The 22,742-nt window shown below is 41.2% G+C and overlaps 1 protein-coding gene across 1 annotated transcript in view; it reads left to right on the top strand.

Annotated features, from left to right (window-relative positions):
• Positions 1-22,742, top strand: part of LOC129695673 (fibrillin-2-like) — a 296,346-nt gene that overhangs the window by 228,490 nt on the left and 45,114 nt on the right. The window contains exons 40-49 of the mRNA XM_055632838.1: positions 1,770-1,895; positions 3,235-3,384; positions 11,223-11,294; positions 16,078-16,203; positions 17,357-17,482; positions 19,150-19,275; positions 19,588-19,704; positions 20,604-20,732; positions 20,824-20,943; positions 21,777-21,902. Of these exons, the coding sequence (XP_055488813.1) occupies positions 1,770-1,895; positions 3,235-3,384; positions 11,223-11,294; positions 16,078-16,203; positions 17,357-17,482; positions 19,150-19,275; positions 19,588-19,704; positions 20,604-20,732; positions 20,824-20,943; positions 21,777-21,902 (1,218 nt within the window). The remainder of the gene's footprint in view (positions 1-1,769; positions 1,896-3,234; positions 3,385-11,222; positions 11,295-16,077; positions 16,204-17,356; positions 17,483-19,149; positions 19,276-19,587; positions 19,705-20,603; positions 20,733-20,823; positions 20,944-21,776; positions 21,903-22,742) is intronic.

Below are 22,742 nucleotides of genomic sequence, written 5' to 3'. Positions count from 1 at the left end.
TAGAGGTAAAAAAGCGCTGCCTACAAATGGTTGTTTGGGTTTGGGTTGAAGTAAAAAGGCACTCTCTCTCTCTCTCTCTCTCTCCCCTCCTCTCTCTCCCCACCTCTCTCTCTCTCTCTCTTTATCCCCTCTCTTTCTCTCCCCCCCCCCCCCCCCCTCTCTCCCCCCCCCCCTCCCCCCCCCCCCCCCCTCCCCCTCTCCCCCCCCCCCCCTCCCCCCCCCTCCTCTCCCCCCTCTCCTCTCTCTCCCCCCCCTTCCCTCTCCCCCCTTCTCACCCCCCTTCCCTTCCTCTCCCCCCTCCTCTCTCCCCCCCCTCCTCTCTCCCCCCTCTCTCCTCTCTCTCTCCCCCTCATCTCACCCCCCTCATCTCACCCCCCCTCTCTCTCAGCCCCCCTCTCCCCCCTCTCTCCCCCTCTCTCTCCCCCCGGTCTCTCCATCTCTCTCTCTTTCCCTCTCTCTCTCCATTTCTCTCCCCATCTCACTCTCCCACCTCTCTCTCTGTCCCCTCTCCTCTTTCTCTCCACTCTCTCCCTCTCTCCCTCTCCCCCCCCCTCTCGCCTCCCCCCTCTCTTTCCCCTCTCCCCCCCCCCCCCCCCCCCCCCCCCCCCCCCCCCCCCCCCCCCCCCCACAACCGCACATTGGGGGAACAGACCCAACGGGTCTGCACTTGGTCTAGTGGTTATATAAACGTCTAAGCTCATCCTTCATTCCAGAGAAAGCAATCCAAACCTATCCAGCCATTCTTTATCCCTCAAGCCACCCTAAGCCGGCGAGATCCTTGTGAATCTTTTCTGCACCGTCACTAGCTTAATCACCACTTTCTTTTTTCAGACTCGGTCTCGACCCAAAAAGTCACCTATCCATATTCTTCAGGGATGCCGTCTGACCTGCTGAGTAACTCCAGCACCTTTTGTGTATTAACCAACATCTACAGTTCTTAGTTTCTGCACTCTAATCCTTAACAAAAATCTAGTTACCCTTTTGTTCATAATATCTTTATAGAATCTCTTTGAATTCACCATTACCTTGTCTGTCAAGGATATCTAGGGTCTACTATTTGCTCTCATGGTTTCCTTTTTGGTATCTGTACAGCACCTGTACACCAGAACATTGAACTGCCAGTCCTGTCCATCCTTCACCATGTAATAGCTATAATATCACAATTCAATGTGCCTATCAATGCCATGACCTCAACTTCCCAATGTCAGGCTTCTTTCCTGAAGATAAATCCAGTTTAATCTGTCAGTGCCAACTTATTCCTTGAGTTCAAAGCTGGTCTTTCCTCATGCCGCAAAACTGGCTGTTGTTGCTGCTGCTGCTGCTGTCCACTGAGAGGATCCCTACCTTCCCCACCCCCAACAGCATCCAAAACACCTCCGCACCCCCAACAGTATCCAAAACACCTCCGCACCCCTAACTGTATCCAAAACAATACACCTTACTGAGGAGAACCTTGAGTTCAAAACAAGAATCTTTTTAAAATCAAAGAGACATAGATTAATATCTCAGCGCATGTTTTTCATTGTGATCCAAATGAGTCTCCAGTCAGTTAAAACAGCTATGAGACATCTAGGGCAGGAATACACCTTTGTTTGAACAATTGTTCATGCAATAAAATAATGTCTGTGAAATCAATGGAACCATATCAGGGTTGTGAACTTCAATATGTTTTGCTCACTACATTACATTTTTAAGGCAAATTCATATCTCCCACTGAATAATGCTTCCTGTTCTGAAAATAAAGAAATCTGTTGTGTATGTTTTCACAGATATTGATGAATGCATCACCTACCTTGGCATCTGTGGACCAGGCACATGCTACAACACACTAGGCAACTACACCTGTGTCTGTCCTCCAGAGTACATGCAGATAAATGGTGGAAACAACTGTATGGGTGAGTCCTGCTGATTATTACTCAACATTATTTAATACAAAATGTAGCTCCATGACAAATAATAATTCTCCTTTCATACTTTTCATTGAGGAAAGACTGTAAAGGGTATGCAAACCAAAATTTCCATCTGCAATTCAATACATCAGGATGAGGGTTTAGTATTGTGGTTGTCATAGGGATAATCAGTCATCCTTGTTTTAAGTTCATGGCCTTTAATTTCAAGGGCTTCCATCTGTGAAATAATGTTTTGATTACAGTGATTTTGTTGGCAATCATATGAAGCTGGATGAATGTCACTCCAGGAAATAGTCAGGGCATAAAATTGTTCGGGAAATTGGCACTTCAGATCTCTTCCTAGAATACTTTCAATGAGTGCATCTATTGATTGCAGCTGAACTTGACACACAGTGTCAGCAGTATGCTAAAGTGAAACAGTGATGTGTAGAAAATGCATGCTTTAAATGTCAAAAATGTTAGATGTTCATTATTAATGAACTTTGCATTTAAATTGGAGGAATATGAGGAGGATATTTCATTCTGAAATTCCATAAGTAGTAAAGTTTAATTGAGACTGTTTCATTTGTGAATGTACAAGGGAAAGATGTGCATATGAAAATAAGGGCCATTATGTACCTTTACAGCTATAAAACGGAAACCAACTAATGCCGTTAAAAATCGTCGTCATAGTGTTTACACAAGTGTACGAATTGATTAATTTTTATTTCCTTTGGCATTCATCATGGTTGGCCACCTATTTTGGGCAAATGGCAATAACCATTATGTGTAATCAGTTACGCTGGCTCCTTTTATAAATATGGTCTGGCTATTTCAAGCAGTCATTTAGATCATTCATTAAATAGGCACCACATTAATCATTTTCATCCGTGAAATCAGTCATTTGTCCTAGTAATCTGTTTCATAATGACATGAAAGTGAAAATATGAAGAGTGATAGAAGAAAAATGAAATTTGCTATTTTGATCTTTAAAACCTGAATATTATTTTATTTTAGACTCATTAATACATTAGCTAGCTCTATTTCTTATAGCTACAGAATAAGGAAATTGTACTGGGCTAAATATGAGCAATCTTGCCACAGAGCTCCAAATTAGGAAGCTTTATGTGCCCACTGTGTCATTTGCCTACCTGTAGAATTAGGAGCCCTTTAAGTATCACATGTAATTCAAATTCAAGTGCCAATTAATAGAAGAATGGCAGTACTTGATTGAATTTTTGATTGGAAAGAGCAAATCAGTATTGTGCTAGTCTAAAATATCTTAACTAAAAACAGAAATGATGCCAAATTTGGATTCACTTACTAACTATGTTTTATATTTCAGACATGAGGAAAAGCCTATGCTACCGGCACTACAACGAAACCTGTGAGAATGAGCTTGGCTTCAACCTAACCAAAAAAATGTGTTGCTGTTCCTATAATGTTGGTAAAGGCTGGAACAAACCTTGTGAGCCCTGTCCGACCCCTGCAACATGTGAGTCACCAACCTCTCTTATCAACTGCTTTGCACATGTAACACTTATGTGTCCTTGGCACGCAAATTACACAAACCCATCGTCGCGTTGAGGCGCGCGGACATCGCGTGGCCGCGCGGGGCTGGTCCCACTGAGAAGCGCGGAGGGGTATGGAGTTGTGCGCGGTATCGCACGGTGCTCTGAAATTTTGTAGCAAATGAAATTGTTGCATGCCACTGGCCTGTCGCGTAACTGACTGCCAAAGTGGGACAGGCCCAAGACCCTGGCGCGACGCAACGTCTCGCCTCCAAAAGCAGCAGAAGCAATCAAACAATCACCGAGCTCGGCCTGGGGCTCACGGCCGTTGCGTATCCGGTTCACCCCCACTTCTACTCCCAGAGCGGGGCCAAGAAAATTGAAGATAGACACACAATGCTGGAGTAACTCAGCCGGACCGGCAGCATCTCTGGAGAGAAGCAATGGGTGATGTTTTGGGTCAAGAACCTTTTTTCAACTGAAGAAGAGTCTCGACCTGAAACATCACCCACTGCTTCTCTCCAGAGATGCTGCCGGTCTCGCTGAGTTACTCCTGCATTTTGTGTCCATCTTCAAATGACGTCACGCGCTCCAGAAGGCTGTGTGGGCACATGAAGTCACGCGCGACCTTCGCAGGACCATCGCGCCTCAACGTGACCACGAGGTAGCGCATTTAGCGTGCCAAGGACACGTAAGTGGAACAGGGGCTTTAGTTAATGAAAGCCAAATATTTAGCTAGAAAATTTATCTTTTCAAGCAAATAAATTGATGGCTTTATTAAAATACTTATTTAAAACCTCTATATGCAAGGCATTCCCAATACTGGGAAAACTGAGACAAGGAAATAATGCAAGAATAAATTTCATTTGACCCTATGGTGTTTAATAGGCATTGTGACTGGAAAATACTGTATGAGTTGAAAGTGGAAGTTAGTTACATTAGCTGTTTTTTATAAGTACATTTATTTGCCCACCTGAATGGAATTGAATGAAATATTTAGTCTCTCCGACCCTACAATTCCAAGTAATACCCCACTCACTGGAATTCAATACCCGCACAAATAAGTAGTTGAGGAATTGGTGGCAGGCAATCATTTTATTCTTGCCGTCTCAGAATTGCAACGACTCTTAAAGTCTTGGAATGCAAAGAACAATTATTTCGTAACCAGTTGAGTTTTTAATTATCATATTCCGCAACGAGGAACATAAAATGACTATGTGTGCATATAAAGCAAATAAAGTTGTTTTCACTGAGGTAATCCATGGGATATCTGGTAGTGTGTATATTGAGATGTGATCATTTGAAATTTCAGTGGCTAATCTCCCATACAGTTATTTTGTTCCCACAAATTTCTATTGCCACCAGTACACGTTGGTTCGATTTTCAAATTTGCATTGTCCTCAAAAGTGAATTCATTAAAGTCGACACAATAGAAAAGGTCGAGGAAGCAATACACACAGAATGAAACTGAAACAAAGCATTCACTTCAAACTTGTATGAAACAGCTGAATTCATCTGAATTGCTCTTTATTCAAAAGAGAAGAGGACATTGTATTAATAGTTCAGTGTATCCTTTGTGATCAGTGTTTACTTTGAAACTGAAGCTACCCAAAATACAGTACTTAATTTAAGGTGCAATCCGTCCCTTTTGTACCGTTCCCCCTTACTCCAAAACAGATCCCAGTGGACTAAGAATCTAATTCCCAGCCACACATTCAGGTCCTGTATCTCCCTGTTCCTGCTCTCGCCAGCACGAGGAACTGGAAGCAAACCGGAGATAACCCACCCTGGAGGTCCTGCTTTTCAGCACTTTTCCGAGCTCCGTAAAGCCACGCTTCAGACTGTTCATCCCCTTCTTTCCAACATCGTTTGTGCCAACATGCACTACAACATCTGGCTGTTCACCTTCGCCCTTGAGGATTTTCTGCACTCTGTCCGTGACATCCTGGATCCGGGCACCCGGGAGGCAGCACACCATCCTCGCATCCCGTCTGTTGCCGCAGAAACTCCTGTCCGTACCCCTCACAATGGAGTCTCCAACCACCACTGATGACGTCAGCCTCTTTGGCTTTGGCTCAACAGCACTTTTTGCCTCGCAAGCCAGTGCGCCGCTCAGTGCGTCAACGTCTTCTGTCCCGACAGCTTTTAAGTGGCTGAACCTGTTCACAACAGGCACAACACCCAGGGACCTGTGCATTCCATGTTTACTTCCCTTTCTCACTGTTATCCACCTTCTCTCTTCCAGTACCTTAGGTGTAACAATCTTGCTACGACTCGGCCTCTCAGACGAACCTGAGGTAATCCAATTGCTTCTCCAGTTCCCCAACTCGGTCCTTCAGGAGCTCTACCTGGATGCGCTTCTCACACTTGTAGCAGCCAGAGGCACCAGCAGTGTCCGTGAACTCCCACATATTGCAAGCATCGCACTGAATCAGCTTTCCTGACATCTCCTTCTTTCGTCTCTCCCTCTCCAGCGATTTGCATAGCCTCCTCTCTGAAGACTCCCGAACCAAAGACTCACACTTTACTCACAAGGCCACTCCCCTAGAGCAGCCTTGCTTATATTGACTGATAAATTGCCTAATTAACCAATTTACAGACCAAATTCCTCAGTTTTCAACTTTCCCCTCTGACTCACCTTTCTCTCCTCCCACATGGGCTTCAGCTTCTTTCTGCTTCTCCTTGTTGCTGCTTCTTCAAAATCCACATAAGCTCTTTGTTAAGTCTGTCTGAGTCAGATGTGGAATTGTCAATGACCACTGTCCGCAGAAGACTTCATGAACAGAAATACAGAGGCTACACTGCAAGATGCAAACCACTGGTTAGCCGCAAAAATAGAATGGCCAGGTTACAGTTTGCCAAGAAATACTTAAAAGAGCAGCCGCAGTTCTGAAAAAAAGTCTTGTGGTCAGATGAGATGAAGATGAAATACCAGAGTGATGGCAGGAGCAAAGTATGGAGGATAGAAGGAACTGCCCAAGATCCAAAGCATACCACCTCATCTGTGAAACACGGTGGTGGGGGTGTTATTGCCTGGGCATGTGTGGCTTCTGAAAGTATTGGCTCATTTATCTTCATTGATGATACAACCGCTGATGGTAGTAGCATAATGAATTCTGAAGTGTATAGACACATCCTATCTGCTCGTTCAAACAAATGCCTCAAAACTCGTTGGCCGGCAGTTCATTCTACAGCAAGACAATGATCCCAAACATACTGCTAAAGCAACAAAGGAGTTTTTCAAAGCTAAAAAATGGTCAAGTCTTGAGTGGCCAAGTCAATCACCTGATCTGAACCCAATTAAGCATGCCTTTTATATGCTGAAGAGAAAACTGAAGGGGACTAGCCCCCAAAACAAGCATAAGCTAAAGATGGCTGCAATACAGGCCTGGCAGAGCATCACCAGAGAAGACATCCAGCAACTGGTGATGTCCATGAATCGCAGACTTCAAGCGGTCATTGCATGCAAATAATATGCAACAAAATACTAAACATGACTATTTTCATTTACATTTCATTGCTGTGTTCCAAACATTATGGTGCCCTGAAATGGGAGGACTATGTATAAACACTGCTGTAATTTCTACATGGTGAAATCAAAATGTATAAAAATGGCCTTTATTAAAATCTGACAATGTACACTTTAACCACATGTGATTTTTTTCAATTACAAATCTCAAATTGTGGAGTACAGAGCTAAATAAATAAATGATGGGTCTTTGGCCCAAACATTATTGAGGGCACTGTATCTTATTTGGGATCCACTCAATTCTCTTATTACAACTGGTTAAATCACCCTTCCTGTTTTATTCTTATCCCAGATAGGACTGAAGAATTGTGGTAGATCATCCATTTGTTCCTCAGTTGCCATTGATAATCTACCATCATTGCATAAATGACATTCTCCAATGTAATCTTGCCAGCAATTTCCTCGTATCAATATAGTTTTATATTCAGGATCGTATTCTCACAATCCACTGCGCCACTCTCCATTTGAATGTAGAATCCCATCATATTCTGATCATTGCTCCCCATTCAAGCGTCTAGGATTGCTTGCTCACTAGTTTGTTCCTCAAGATTTTGGTCCAGATATCCATTATGTGTGCATTCCGGGAATTCACCCTCCTTCCTCCTCCACAGTATTGGTATTAATCTGGTTAGCCCAATTCACGTGTAGATTAAAGTCACGCATAATTACATTTGTAGGCTTACTGCATACATTTCTAATTTCTTGTTTATTGACATCATCAAAAATCACCAAAAATAATTTGCATCTGTGAATATAACCCCCATTGGAGTTTTCTGCCCATTGGTATTTCTTAGCATTGCCCGTACAGATTTCACATTATCAAAACTGATATCCTTTCTCACTAGTGTGTTCATCTCCTCTCTGAACATCAATAGTAAGTCACTTCCTCTTCTTGATTGCTTGTATTTTGTAAAGGCAGTACACCCATGGCGGAATGGTACCATTAGGCACCGCTGTTTCGCCTTTAGGTGGTGTTAGGGTTTTCGTGGTGTTAGGGTTAGGGTTTCGTGGTGTTAGGGTTAGGGTTTCGTGGTGTTAGGGTTAGGGTTTCGGAGTGTTAGGGATAGGGTTTTGGGGTGTTAGGTTTAGGGTTTCAGGTGTTAGGGTTTCGGGGTGTTAGGGTTAGGGTTAGGGTTCTGATGAGTATCGATATTATAAACAGAGGCGCCGAAAAGTACCCGCCCCACCCATGGATGTTCAGTTCCTTATTCCTTCTGCTGCTTTATCCCGTAATCCCATTCACAATATATTAATGGTTCTTTATTGTCATTTATGCACAGCACAGTGAAATTCCTTTGCACAATCACAAACGCACAGTCGACACAATTTTGGCAGTGGTTAAAATAAACAAAAACATAGAAAACACGAACAGTCCAAAGTCTAATCCACATGTTCGAAGTCCTGGAGCGCCCCTGATCCAGGAAGCCAGCAGGTCTGCGACCTGACGTCCCTCTCTGCTGACTACCCTGTGCAGCGGGAGGGCGTATCCTGCAGCTGACCTTGACGATGCTGGTAGTAATACCCTGGTCTCTCTCTTGCCAGTCCACTTCTCGCATCCATGAAACCAGAGGCTTCCTCTTTGACTCTCTGATCTTCGGTCATCGAAACTCTTGATTTTTTATTTGTGCAATTAATTCCTCCATCATATTGCAAATGTTTTTCACATAAAACATAGTGCCTACATTGTTGACTTTGTGACATCCTCAGTCCCCATAGCATTATATTGTACTGCAGCCTCATTTGCATTTCCAACCCTTGTTTCTCTGTTTTTTTCTAATTTCTTCTTTCTCTTGACTGTACACAAAGTTTTCCTTACCGTGCAGACATTAATGCTTTATGAATTCTGCGTGCCCTGTTCCAAATTATTTATTCTATCACTTCATCTAGATAAAACCATAACGTTTTTTTCATTCCAGTGTTCAGCAAGCTTTCCCAGACAAGCACCTTTTTTTTTTTTTTAATATTTTATTTTATTACAAGTACAGTCATATGGCACCAAAGTGTCTAATATATATTTTCATAATACATTTTAGGTACAACTTTTTTTTTTGTTACATTGAAAAAAAGATGAGAATAAGAAAAATAAGTTAGATAGTAAAGGATAGAAAGATGTGAAATATATAGTGTGTGAAGAAAGAAAACGAGTAAATGAAGAAAGTTGAGAGAGAAAATAGAGAAAAGAAAATAAAATAAAAAAGAGAAGATCATTATTTATAATCTTGACCAACCCTCGTCCAGTCCTGAAACAGTTATTTTTTACAATTGTGTTGCACCATATGATTCCAAAAAAACGACGAATGGAGACCAACTCGTTATGAATTGGTCTGATTTATCCATTAGGAGGAATTGCATTTCCTCAAGATGAGCGGTGTCCAACATACTTGCAATCCACATTTTAAGCGTTGGTATTCAATCAATCAATCAACCTTTATTGTCATCTTGCAAGCAACAGTTGTACAGTGCAAAATGAAAAGACGTTTCCCAGTGAATAGCGGAGCATCGCACATGAAATTTAAAACATTTCACACATAATAACACTAAAAACAATCCAGTCCCTGATGGAACAGTATAAATAGTTAAAAGCAGGTAAAAACACAATGTTAAAATACAATAAACCAATCATAAAAAATGTCCGGGGCAGCTGATTTGAGTGGCCAGTGCCAGTTATTAAAGTGTCCGTGCCAGCCACAGAATCAAGTGACTGTGAGTACAGAGTGACTGTTTAGCAGCCTCACAGCCTGTGGTAGGAAGCTGTTTAGCAGTCTTGTAGTCCGGGCTTTGATGCTTCGATATCTCTTGCCTGATGGCAGGAGATCCAGGTGTATGTGGAGGGGGTGCAGTTTGTCCTTAGCAATTCTCTGAGCTTTTTTCAGACAGCGGCTCTGGAACAGTTCTTGTACCGAGGGTAGGGAGACGCCAATGATCCTCTCTGCTCCCCTCACTACCCTCTGCAGAGCCTTCCTGTCCGAGCAGTTGCAGGTGGAGTACCACGTATTTATGCAGTACGTGAGTACAGACTCCACCGTGCCCCTGTAGAAAGTCCTGATTTTGATGTACCCTTCCAAAATTTAAGTATTAATTTTTTTGCTATTATTAAACCATAGTTAAGGAATAGATTTTAAGATGTGTTCAATTTATTCCCACCTTCCATTACGCCAAATATAATCATTTCGGTATTAGGTTCCATTCTTGTCTTGAATAATTTTGGAAATATTTCAAAAATATCATTCCAAAATCTATAAAGTTTTATGCAGGAAACCCAGACAAGCACCTTTGGTCCATTTATTTTTATACTGTGAAATGAATTTTATATTTTCCAAGGCCGATGGTCTCTTACCATGCTAAATATCTGTGATTTAAACAAATTTGTACAGCAACTGAATTTGGACCACGTCTAGGATAAATTTCCAGGCCTGACTATTTCCTATATATAATCCCAAGCACTAAAAGTGACAGAGGTTTACACTTTATAAAATGTCTGGTCTTCATCTGTTCACCTTTCATCTTTCTCAAAATATTCTATCCTTTGTCTGAAGACATGAGAATTTATTTTCTTTGGGAGGAAAGTAATGGGCAAGGTTAAGCAAGAATTTTGTCTGCAGCTGTAAGTGACCGAGACAGGATAAAAATCTAGTTTGTGGTTAAGTTGGCAAATGTTTCAATGAATTATGTGTTCCAACCTGGCATATGCTCAGCCTGTCAGCTGGGAAGCCTGTGGAAGTTCATACTGCTCTCTTGATTCCACAAGGACTTCATAGACAAGTACTCCCAACTTAGTCTTGTGCCAGCCGTGAAACCCAGGCCTTCACAGATATATCCTGGAAAGTATTAAATTATGATTTCAGAAATAAAACCTGAACAGAAATAACAGTGCTTTACCAGTGATGTATATTCAATTTGTATTCTTTCCCATGTCAGAATAATTTCATTTTATTTTGCTGTTGGCTTTTTTACTCTGGTCTCTATGTTAAAACAAGTGGATTAAATGCCTTTCAGTTTCTAACTAAACCTAATCTCACTTATACTTCCTGATTCTTAAATATATTTACTAATTCTGGAGAATTCTAGTGACTTTGAGTCATGAACAAAAAGCATTTATATCCGTAAAATTATTAATCGAATCATCTGTAGATAAATATCAAAAGTGCTTAGTTCGAACAAGGAATTCCACAAATAAGCAAATACTTAAAACAATTTGCAGGTTGGATTTCAGAAATATTTGTGTTAAAATTGAATGAAATTTCATGAATGTGTAATTAATGTGTCATTTGTTGATATGATTTCATATTTTAGCTGAATACCAGTTGCTGTGTGGAAATCAAGGTCCTGGCTATACCATTGACTTTGGAACTGGAAAACCAATTGGTAAGTAGAGAGATTCCTTTGTCCTGCCACTCCCCTTTTCCAGTTTTCTTCTCCCTCCCTAGAATCAGTCCAAAGAAAGATCTCAGCCCAAAATGTCACCAATCCATGTTCTCCAGAGATGCAGCATGCAGTTCATTGGCATTTCTTTGTTTCTACATTCTTCCATATTACATGTGCCCAAAGGTCCTTTTAAAATATTTTACGTTGCACAAAATATATTTCAGGGGAATCTATGGTTAATTGTAAATCAAGAACACATACAACATGTAATTCCCTCTTCACCTATGACTGCACACCTGTACATGGTACTAACACCATCATCAAGTATGCAGATGATACAACGGTGATTGGCCTCATCAGCAACAACGATGAGCTGGCCTACAGGGAGGAGGTCCAGCACTTAGCAGCATGGTGCGCTGACAACAACCTGGCCCTTAACTCCAAGAAGACCAAGGAGTTCATTGTAGACTTCAGGAAGTCCAGAGGCGGCACGCACACCCCCATCCACATTAACGGGACGGAGGTGGAACGTGTTTCTAGCTTCAGGTTCCTGGGAGTCAACATCTCCGATGACCTCTCTTGGACCCACAATACCTCTACTCTGATCAAGAAGGCTCATCAGCGTCTCTTCTTCCTGAGGAGACTGAAGAAGGTCCATCTGTCTCCTCAGATCCTGGTGAACTTCTACCGCTGCACCATCGAGAGCATCCTTACCAACTGCATCACAGTATGGTATGGCAACTGCTCTGTCTCCGACCGGAAGGCATTGCAGAGGGTGGTGAAAATTGCCCAACGCATCACCGGTTCCTCGCTCCCCTCCATTGAGTCTGTCCAAAGCAAGCGCTGTCTGCGGAGGGCGCTCAGCATCGCCAAGGACTGCTCTCACCCCAACCATGGACTGTTTACCCTCCTACCATCCGGGAGGTGCTACAGGTCTCTCCGTTGCCGAACCAGCAGGTCGAGGAACAGCTTCTTTCCGGCGGCTGTCACTCTACTCAACAACGTACCTCGGTGACGGCCAATCACCACCCCCCCCCCCCGGACACTTATTATTATTTATTCAAATCGTTTGCTATGTCGCTCTTCCAGGGAGATGCTAAATGCATTTCGTTGTCTCTGTACTGTACACTGACAATGACAATTAAAATTGAATCTGAATCTGAATCTGAACACATACAACATGTAATTCCCACACCAATAGTCACAGAATGCTTCTCTGTTGTTATATCAATATCCCAGTGATGAGGTAGGAGGATAAATTACAGGAAGTGAACACTCCAAACATCAAAGCACAGGAAAGTCGTAAACCCAAATTTTATTAAATTAGGCACAGTATAAAACCAAATGTTCAATAAGAGGTCAAGTGCTGGCTCCATGTATGAGGTTGAAACTTGGGCTTCTAATATCTGTGACCACTGCTAATAGGACTTGTCTGAAGTGGATTTTAAAAGATTATGTTGAAGTACCTTGTTTTAGGGTTTAACTTATTTCTCCTTGTTTCATTTTTGTTTCATTTTAATTATGTAATCAATAATGCTCTAAACATGAATATCTGTGTAAGTATAATCCTTGATAATTGTTTGAGATTATTTACTTGGAGCAAAATGACTGAAATTGTTTGTAAAGATTGTAGAGCAGTCTTGTAATATGTCCTTTGTCTGCCTTGCTGCCTTCAACGTGGCAGCACAGTCTTTGCCCGGTTGAGGGGCAAAGATTTAAAGATCAAGTCCTCAGTCCAAAATCAAAACTCATTCCCTACTTGTGGACTCTCCTTTATACTTCTGCAACCTACAATACCTACAGCAGGCATCTCACGGCACCAGAAACATATCATCAATGCAATGGAGTATAAGTGAACCATCATCGATGTTCTACATAGAACATAGTATAGCACAGGAATAGGCTCTTTGGCTCTTTGGCCTACAATATCTGTGCCAAACATGATGCCAAGACCAACTCTTATCTGCCTGCACATTATCCATATCCCTCCATTCCCTACATATACTTCTTTCCCAGTGTTGAGACCCTACTTACACAGACAGCGATGTTGGGAACACCATGTCATTCACAGGTACGTGGACAAAAAGGTCTGGAGGTATGTAGGCCAATTGCAAGCAAGTGGGACTGGCTTGGATGGGCATCTTGATTGCAATGGAATAGCTGGACCCAAAGCGACTTTTCCATACTCTGTGGATAAAGAGTAGATAGAACATAGAACAGTACAGCGCAGGAAAAGGCCCTCAGACTCACAATGTCTGTGCCAAACATGGTTAATCACCTCTGCCTGCACATGATCCATGTACACATCCCTCCACTCCCTGCATATCCCACCTGGATACTTCTTAAATGCCACTGTTGGATCCTAATTCAGGATGGTATTGGGAACATTGAGACCATGTATCAAAGGCATGCAGAAACAGCCTTAAGTGGTGGAATGAGTAGACCACCCCCCAAGCTCCCAAACCACCTGCCTCATCAGTGATAGGGTCTGCAGTTTCTAGATTGTCTTCAATAACCACATTAGAAACAAAAATAGGGTAGTAGAAGCAAGTCATCCATGATCCTGATCAAGATTACACTGAGGAGATTACACAGAAGGCTGACTATTGTGTTGCACAACACAAATAGTAATTTACACTTAAAGGCATGGAAACATAGAAACATAGAAATTAGGTGCAGGAGTAGGCCATTCGGCCCTTCGAGCCTGCACCGCCATTTAATATGATCATGGCTGATCATCCAACTCAGTACCCCGTACCTGCCTTCTCTCCATACCCTCTGATCCCCTTGGCCACAAGGGCCACATCTAACTCCCTCTTAGTTGGAGAGTTGGTTTCATTTATTTTAGAATTAGAGCAGCATGAGCTAAGTGAAATAAAGAAACATTTTTAAGCTGTACTAGACCAATTGCAGACCTGTTGGGTCTACTCCCCCAACGCACCAGTCCCCTACTCGTAGCCCTCACAGGAGGCATGGTCCTCCAATTCAACCCGTTGCCGAAGGTAAGATTCGAGCACTCCTCAGCAAAGATCATAGCTTGTGAGCCTCGCCCGGCACTAGAGTTGAAACAAATATCCCAATTGCAATACCAATTGACCATCCCCCTCCTGTCCTGCCAGGAGCTATGATGGCAGCATTGCTGCAAATGTGCACTTGCTGTGAGATGCCATTGAGCTGAAAAGTTCAGAGTGTTCCTGCCAGGTTTCCTGCCTTGCAACTTTGTATCGAAGCATGTTGGAAGCTCTGAGAAATGCTTTTTATTGGAAAACCATTTTAAATCCAAAGTTTTGTCAGATCTGGGGGAGAGGGAGGGGGAGAGGAGAGGGAGGGGGAGGAGGAGAGGAGAGGGAGGGGGGGGGGAGGGGGAGGGAGGGGAGGGGGAGGGGGGAGGGGGGGGGAGGGGGGGAGAGAGAGAGAGGTGGTCGCAAGGTTTTTATCAAAGGACTTGCGAGAGGCACGACTGGAAGCACGTTGGGTTTGCAGCGGGAGGGAGGGAAGGAGGATGGGGTAGAGAGAGGAAGGGGGCAGACCTGAACTCAGTGAGCGGGCAGCTCGGACGGTGCCAACCTCGGGCGGCGTGGAAAGTCTCGGCAGCTCTCGCGTGACGATTCCCCGTGTCCCTGCGATCAACGGAGGAATTTCAGGTTTCCCAGAGGGAGTAATGCCCCGCGCGACAATAACTGCTGCCGCCATGTTCTATCATTGGGTGGAGGAGACGGAGTGGTTTACCTCCCGATCTGCAGAGAATTTTGAGAACGGAGGAGGAAGGGAGGGGGGGGGGGCGGTTGGAGTTGGAAGGCGGGCGGGCGTAGGAGTCCAGCTACGGGAGGCGTGGCGCAAGCGTACTTGTGCTGGGCGGGGACTTTAGTTCACAGTGGCAGGGGGGCGGCGCCTGGAGGCAGATGGGCCTTGATTGGTGGGAATGTGGGCATTGTGACATCAGCAGCTCAAGCGACGATTATATATTTTTTAAAGTGAGTTTATGATCAATTTTATTCAAAATCTGGGGAAATAATTGACCAAGGAGTGGATTTCTGAACTCATAAGATAAATCCCTACCAAAATTGTAAAAATCTCCGCGTTTTTTTGCGTCAGGTTTTTGAGGAAATACGTTTCAAAGGCAAAATGCCGTACACCCACACACACACACACAAAGTTTTTTAAGTATATAGATATGATATTTGTTTCATTACACATCAACAACGTAAAAAACTTTGCATAACTTGTATATACAATTATTCTTGACTGCAATAGATTTTATTTGTTCAGATTCTTTCCAACACGAAAATAAATCAGGTACTACATTTTGGAAACATGTGATATCATGAAGCATATATTAATTAATCCGTTTTAGTAAAATGGGAATAAGTGCAGACTCCAATGTCCCTTGATGCAATTCTGTGTTTCACTGAGATTGTGTGTGATCTGTGATTTAACTCCATGTTCCCAGGTTTGATCTAAAATAAAACGTTTCAGACATAAAATTAACAATAACACATCAATTGACTTTGAAAAAAATAACCTTTTGGGAATCCTGCACCAGCACTCTCAAGTCCCTTTGCACCTCTGATTTCTGAATTCTCTCCCCAATTAGAAAATAGTCTAAGCCTTTATTCCTACTACCAGAATCCATGACTTCCCACTGTATTCCATCTGTCACTTCTCTGCCAGCTCTCCCAAGCTATCTTTCTGCAGAATCCCTGCTTTATCTACTCTTGCTGCTCCTCCACCTATGTTTGTGTCAATCACAATGTGATTCTAATGATAGATTTCTTATCTCTAGATATTGATGAATGCAGAGAAATCCCAGGAATTTGTGCAAATGGTGTCTGTATTAATCAGATTGGTAGCTTCCGTTGTGAGTGTCCGATGGGATTTAGTTATAACGACTTACTTCTCATCTGTGAAGGTATTGTGTTACATTATAAATCATTCTGCTTACGTTTTTGCGACGTGATGTTTTGACTTTAATATCACAAACCATGGAGTTTCACAATGAGTTGAAGCTTGACATAAAAGCATTGTTGAATATCAATTTGTTTATTAACTGTAAAATAAAGATACTACTTTATTACTTAATATTTTCAAAATCTCACCAGGATTTTTGATCCATTTAATAATTGGTTTTGAGGTTTTGATAGTTTTCCCATGTGACATTCTGTTTGCACACTGTGAAAATCCCACAAACTGCTTTGTTGGTTTGTTCAACAATTTGTTCTGAATGTTCATTTATTCTCAACATCTACTCCATAATGAATGGCACTCCTGAAAACGAACGATATTAAGAACATGAGTTGATTTTTTGAAAACAAAATAAGGGTAAAATGTGCATCATTGCATGTGGAAATTCAGCAGCCATTGTTTCTGCATTGGCAACACAAAAAAATCAGCTGCCCAGTCCAAACTGTACGATAGCCTCGATCCATGAGAAATAAGGATCCAGATGCCAGTTTGGTGCCTCCTGCTGGTTCCATTTAGGAAACGCATCCTTTCTGATTTCCTTTCTTATTGGTTTTGCCCCTTATTGCCAATATACGCTGGCAACTACCTTTTCATTTGCCCCCAATAGCTACTCACCAATATTCCTATTTGAACCATCACAGTATCAATCGAAGGGCCAAATGGCCTACTCCTGCACCTATTGTCTATTGTCTTTCAAGCTACACAGCAACTTCTGAATTTACATCTCTTTACTGATGAGTTGCTGGGGTTGCCTGGCAGCCTGCTCTCTGCAGCAACTAAACCCACAGACCCAATATCAAATGTGTTCACAAACTATCATCTGGGGCTCATGTTCAGGTTTCATAGACCCAAGTTTACACCAATGGGTTTGTTTAGGCTGGATCTCCAATATTTGCTCCCTTTCGTGTAATGTTGCTTTACTCTTGCTGGTTTAAGTCAAAGGAGTAATGTGGAAATGTAATTGCAAATCAGTTTAATGTCTGTGATTCCAGCTATAATTCTTTGATACAATTTAAGTACAGCTTGCAGTTTTAACTTTTAAATATCATCACTTGTCAGTGATCGTTATATAATCTCTGATGCCAATAATTTTATTTTAGATATTGATGAATGCAGTAATGGTGACATCCTTTGCCAAAGAAATGCAGATTGTATTAATATTCCTGGCAGTTACCGCTGTGAATGTTCAGCTGGATACAAACTAGCACCGAATGGAGCTTGCATTGGTAAGAATTTACTTCAGCAAAGCAGCATATTTTGTTGAAAATTAAGTTTATTAGCAAGCATCTTTAATGGTATATCAGCAAGCAAATTGGCAAACATGACTATTACAATAGTTATGACTTGCACTTATAAAATCCCAATCACTGAAAATACATCCCAAGATGCTTCACGCGCATATTTAAAAAACTAAACACTGAATGAACGCAAGTATTAATAAAGGTGACCAAAAGCTTTGGTTATTGAGGGAGTTCCAAAAGCTTGGGCTGAAGCAGTTGATGCTGTCGTGGAACTCAAGTGAGTTGCACAAGGATTACAATTTTTGTAGCTTGTAGAAGACTTCAGAAATGGAGAGAAATAAAGCAAAAACGGAACTTAAACATGCATATCAGAATTTTCATTTAGGACTATTGATTGACTGGGTCAGCCAGGGAAAAAGAGATGGGTTAGTAAAATGTATATGTGAGGCAACTTTTTAGATGAATTGAAACTGATAAGAGACCTGGGCAATGTTACATAGAAATAATGAACGCCCAGATTACGATTCACTGGCAGGTAGCGTGAAGGTCATTGCAAAGGCAAGTGACGTTACAAATCTGGTGTAGATGCAGTTGTGCCCTTTTTCCTTATAATATTTTTCTCCTGGTTGTTGTATTTCTGGTAGTATTAGGTGCAAGAGATAATATAAGGTCATAAACTCAATACATGATTGAACATTATCTCAAGCCCATGGTTGTTTGCAGCATTTTCTAGGAAAAATATGAAATTGGTGATGATTTTGAGATGCAGGCTTAAGATGAAGGTTTCAATCTTGCCCATGTCTAACTGGATGAAATTGTGAAGCCCAAAACTGATCTCAAACAAGCAATGAAGTGACAAGGAGAATGGTGAAGAAGTTGAATTGGGTGTCAGAAATGTAGATGTAGAAGCTGACCCAATATCTGTAGTTGATATATCATTTCAATGAGGGGAAAGATGGGGCAATGGAGAGAATGCAGTGCTAATGTGGGGTGTGGAAAGATATGACTGCGCTCTGATTATGAGCAGATAGTTAGCAGTAACATTGAGTCATATAGTCTTACAGAGTGGAAACTGGCCCTTCAGCCCAACTTGCCCTCACCAGCCAACATGTCCCATCTACACTAGTTCCACCTGCCTGCTTTTGACCCATATCTCTGGAATTCTCTGGAATTCTGAATCTCTGGAATTCTCTGCCGCAGAAGGTAGTTGAGGCCAGTTCATTGGCTATATTTAAGAGGGAGTTAGATGTGGCCCTTGTGGCTAAAGGGATCAGGGGTTATGGAGAGAAGGCAGGAACAGGATACTGAGTTGGATGATCAGCCATGATCATATTGAATGGCGGTGCAGGCTCGAAGGGCCGAATGGCCTACTCCTACAACTATTTTCTATGTTTCTATGTTTCTATCCCTCTAAACCTGGCCCATCCATGTAACCATAGCACTAACATAAAACGTTACAGCACAAGAACAGCCCATTGACCCAAAATATCTGTATCAAACGTGATGCCAAGGCCTTCACTTATCTACCAGAGTTTATAAACCAGAGTTTATTCTTTAATGGATATAATAGACATTCAATTACTTAGAATTTAATAATGTCTCAAAATGTTCTGTTTCCCATTACCAAAAATTGTTCTACATGATTCTCTTAGATCGCAATGAGTGCCTGGAAATTCCAAATGTCTGCAGCCACGGTGATTGCATTGATCTGAGAGGAGGTTATCGGTGTATATGTCATAATGGCTTCAAGCCAACTCCTGATCAGACCATGTGCATGGGTAAGTGAGACTATTGGCAGTCAGCATAATGGTTAACATTGTTGTCAGTATCTGTGTAAATGGAGAGTCAGTGCTGTTCCAACTAAAACAGTCAGCAGAACACATAGATATTTTAATATTAAATGAAGAAACTAATATTGCACAATAAATTGGTACATCATGTTTGTAAAATAAAAGGTGTGTTATATCCAAGAACAACGGTTTGTTCTTTCACTTTTAAAGTATCCCTCAGATATTTAGTTATGCAAATGCTTATATCAGTGATTATGCATTATCTAATAATATGTTAACAGAATAATTTAACATTTGCAGATGTCGACGAATGTGAACGGCAGCCTTGTGGGAATGGAACCTGCAAGAACACTGTGGGATCCTACAATTGTCTCTGTTTCCCAGGATTTGAGTTAACTCACAATAATGACTGCATGGGTAAGGCACAGACATATATAATAAAACATCTGATGAGATTGCTTTCCTGGCAAAGTGTAGTTATTTTAGTCTTGCGTAATTTATAACATTTAAAACACAAGTTGCTTGGCACAATCTATAACATTTAAAACACAAGTTGCTTGGCACTGTTTGGCAAATTTAAATTTCAACGTAGGAATCCATAAATTTACGGTGCTTAATACAAAAATAGCACACAATCTACTTTTGATGTGCTTTTACATTAATCGCATTTTGCCAGTGAATAATAAAAGTTATATAATGCAATGTAACAGGACATAGAATAGGTAATCAAAACCATGATGAGCTATTTCATTCCGTCAAGAACAAGCATGCACCTCTTGCCTTTTGGATGTTGCTGTGTGCCAACCTCACAGCCTGCCACATTGTCACACGGAATTATATTGGTACTGGCTTTAAAAGTAATTCTCAACACATTTTTGGTCTCAAACTGCAAACTTTGTCAGGGATTTCTTGTTTTATTCACCTTGATGATAAAACAATACCTAAAAAGTTATTAGCTCTGTTACATGGCATTAAAATTTCAATTGTGCATCCTTCTCTTCAAATGTTTAACTTTCCTCCAATAGTTCATGCTATTAGAATCTGACACCACGTTTTCTCTTTGGGTTGGTAGGGAAAGTGAAAATAACAAACTTTGCAGTCAATATATTTAATGATGCCATGTCAAAAATCTTATTTACATTTCTGGTTCGTAAATGTTACTTTTCTACTGTTATTTGGGATTCTTGTGTCCTAACATTGAATTTGTGTTTCATCTTTTATTCTGAATAAATAACATATGTTTTTTGGAAGTTACTTGTTGAATAAGAGTGAACCCACATTATTTTCATTGAATGTATTCTCCGTCATTTCCTCAGATGTCGATGAATGTACAATCCTCTCTGGCCAAGTCTGTAGAAATGGACAATGTTTCAATAGCATTGGCTCTTTCCAGTGTCTATGTCAGGAAGGCTATGAGCTTACACCTGATAGGAAGAACTGCATGGGTGAGTGTATCAATTATTGACTTGCAGGAAGCTTTGGAAATGTTATTCTGCACATGATTTATGCATCAGTTTTGCTTTATTTCCTGGACAGATATCAACGAATGTGTGTTGTCTCCCACATCGTGTGCCCCTGGAACCTGCCAGAACCTTGATGGTGCTTACAGATGTATCTGCCCTTCAGGATATGAGGTGCAGAATGAAAATTGTATAGGTGAGGATCTCAGTGCTTCCTATTGTTCTGAATCCTTGAGGTTTCTAGTTAACCATTTGAGCTAATATATCTATGCACTGTTAATCTATTTCAAATGCTGTACACGAATGAATAAAATATTAAACATTTTCAGCTGTGTAATTATAAAAGTGTTTGGTGAAAATAGCCAGTTTTGATAAAGAAATACACTCCACAAAAATACACGCTGACCTAATTTTAATGGAAGTTGATAGCATTGCAAGTTTTCTGGGAAACCTTTTCTCGCCATACTCCTGATCGTATCAAAAAATATCTGATATTTGTGAGCTTAAGTCAAAAAGGCACAACAGAGGATATACTTCCTGCGGCAGCTGAGGAAGCACAATCTGCCACAGGCAATGATGGTCCAATTCTACACAGCCATCGTAGAGTCTGTTCTCACCTTCTCCATCATGGTCTGGTTTCGCTCAGCCACCAAGCACGACACCTGGAGGCTGCAGCGAATCGTCCGATCATCAGAGAAGATTATTGGCTGCAACCTTCCCTCCATTGATGAATTATACACTGCAAGGGTCAGGAAGCGAGCGGGCAAGATCATCTCTGACCCCTCTCACCCTGGCCCCAAACTCTTTGAATCATTTCCCTCTGGAATGCGACTCCGGACTGTCAAAGCTGCCACAGCCAGACAGTTTTTATCCATGAGTAGTTGCTCTACTCAACAGCCAAAAATCTGTAGCCTCCCTTTGATCTGGTATTTTGTTGGTTCACATGCTTGATCAATGGTGTTTTATCATTAATGTTTCACTACAATGCTTGTACCATTATTTAGCTAAATAACCTTCCCTGTTCTGTAGATATAAATGAATGTGAAGAAGATCCTAATATTTGTCAGTTTGGTGATTGTGTGAATGCTGCTGGCAGTTTCCAGTGTGATTGCCGTACAGGCTTCATCCTCTCAGAGAATGGGCGTCGGTGCTTTGGTAAGTCTGCATTTCCTTCCACTTCAGCAAGACTATTGTGTGAAAGTTATGTGTTCAATTTTGTCTTTTTTTAGCATGTTCTTTGAAATATAATATATAAGGATTAGGTCATGCATTATACCCAAGAGTGATTTTCACAGAGATCATTGAAAATTGGAATAGAGTAAATAATTTGCTTTGCACCTTGAATTTCCATAATTGTTTTGTAATTGCCAACTATAGTTTCAAGTCTGGAAAAGCTCTATAAATAGTCATCTTCAGCTTTTGCTTTCCAGAAGTTCAATAGAATGACGTTAATCTGATTATATATATCTGTTTCCGTAAATAAGAGTACCAACCTGTGACATGGGTGGCCAAATTTGAAAGTTATTAAATTATAATGAAAATACCACAGGATTAAAAATGGGCCAACCTATGATCCTTTTGAGCTAATATGTGATCAAAATCGACCAAAATTTGATCTAGTTTTAAATCTTACAAAATTTGAAAGAAAAACAAGAATTAAAAAAAAATAAAACATATAAGACATATGGACACTTACTGAATTTAAAGCTCCCTTACAAAATGTCGGCACCTAACCCACCACGTGGCCCGTAGTTCACCCCAAGGTAATTATAACCGTGTTGTTTGAATTTTATAAACAAGCGCGACGAGTGCAAAAAAACCCAGTTATAGCGCGATAAATAGCATTGACATTGGGAGGATCTACAGAATGAGACATTGTTAAAAATAGGTGAGCAAACTAGATTTTTATTTCATGATTTTAAGCTATTCATTATTAAGTATTTCAATGGAAAGTTTAAACACAAAATATAAACAATAAAAAGAGAAACAATAAAT

The sequence above is a fragment of the Leucoraja erinacea genome, chromosome 3 (genome assembly GCF_028641065.1).
Source record: "Leucoraja erinacea ecotype New England chromosome 3, Leri_hhj_1, whole genome shotgun sequence".
In the NCBI taxonomy this organism is placed as follows: Eukaryota; Metazoa; Chordata; class Chondrichthyes; order Rajiformes; family Rajidae; genus Leucoraja; species Leucoraja erinaceus.
The sequence above is the reverse complement of the archived record's forward strand: the minus strand, read 5'-3'. Positions and strand labels throughout refer to the sequence as shown.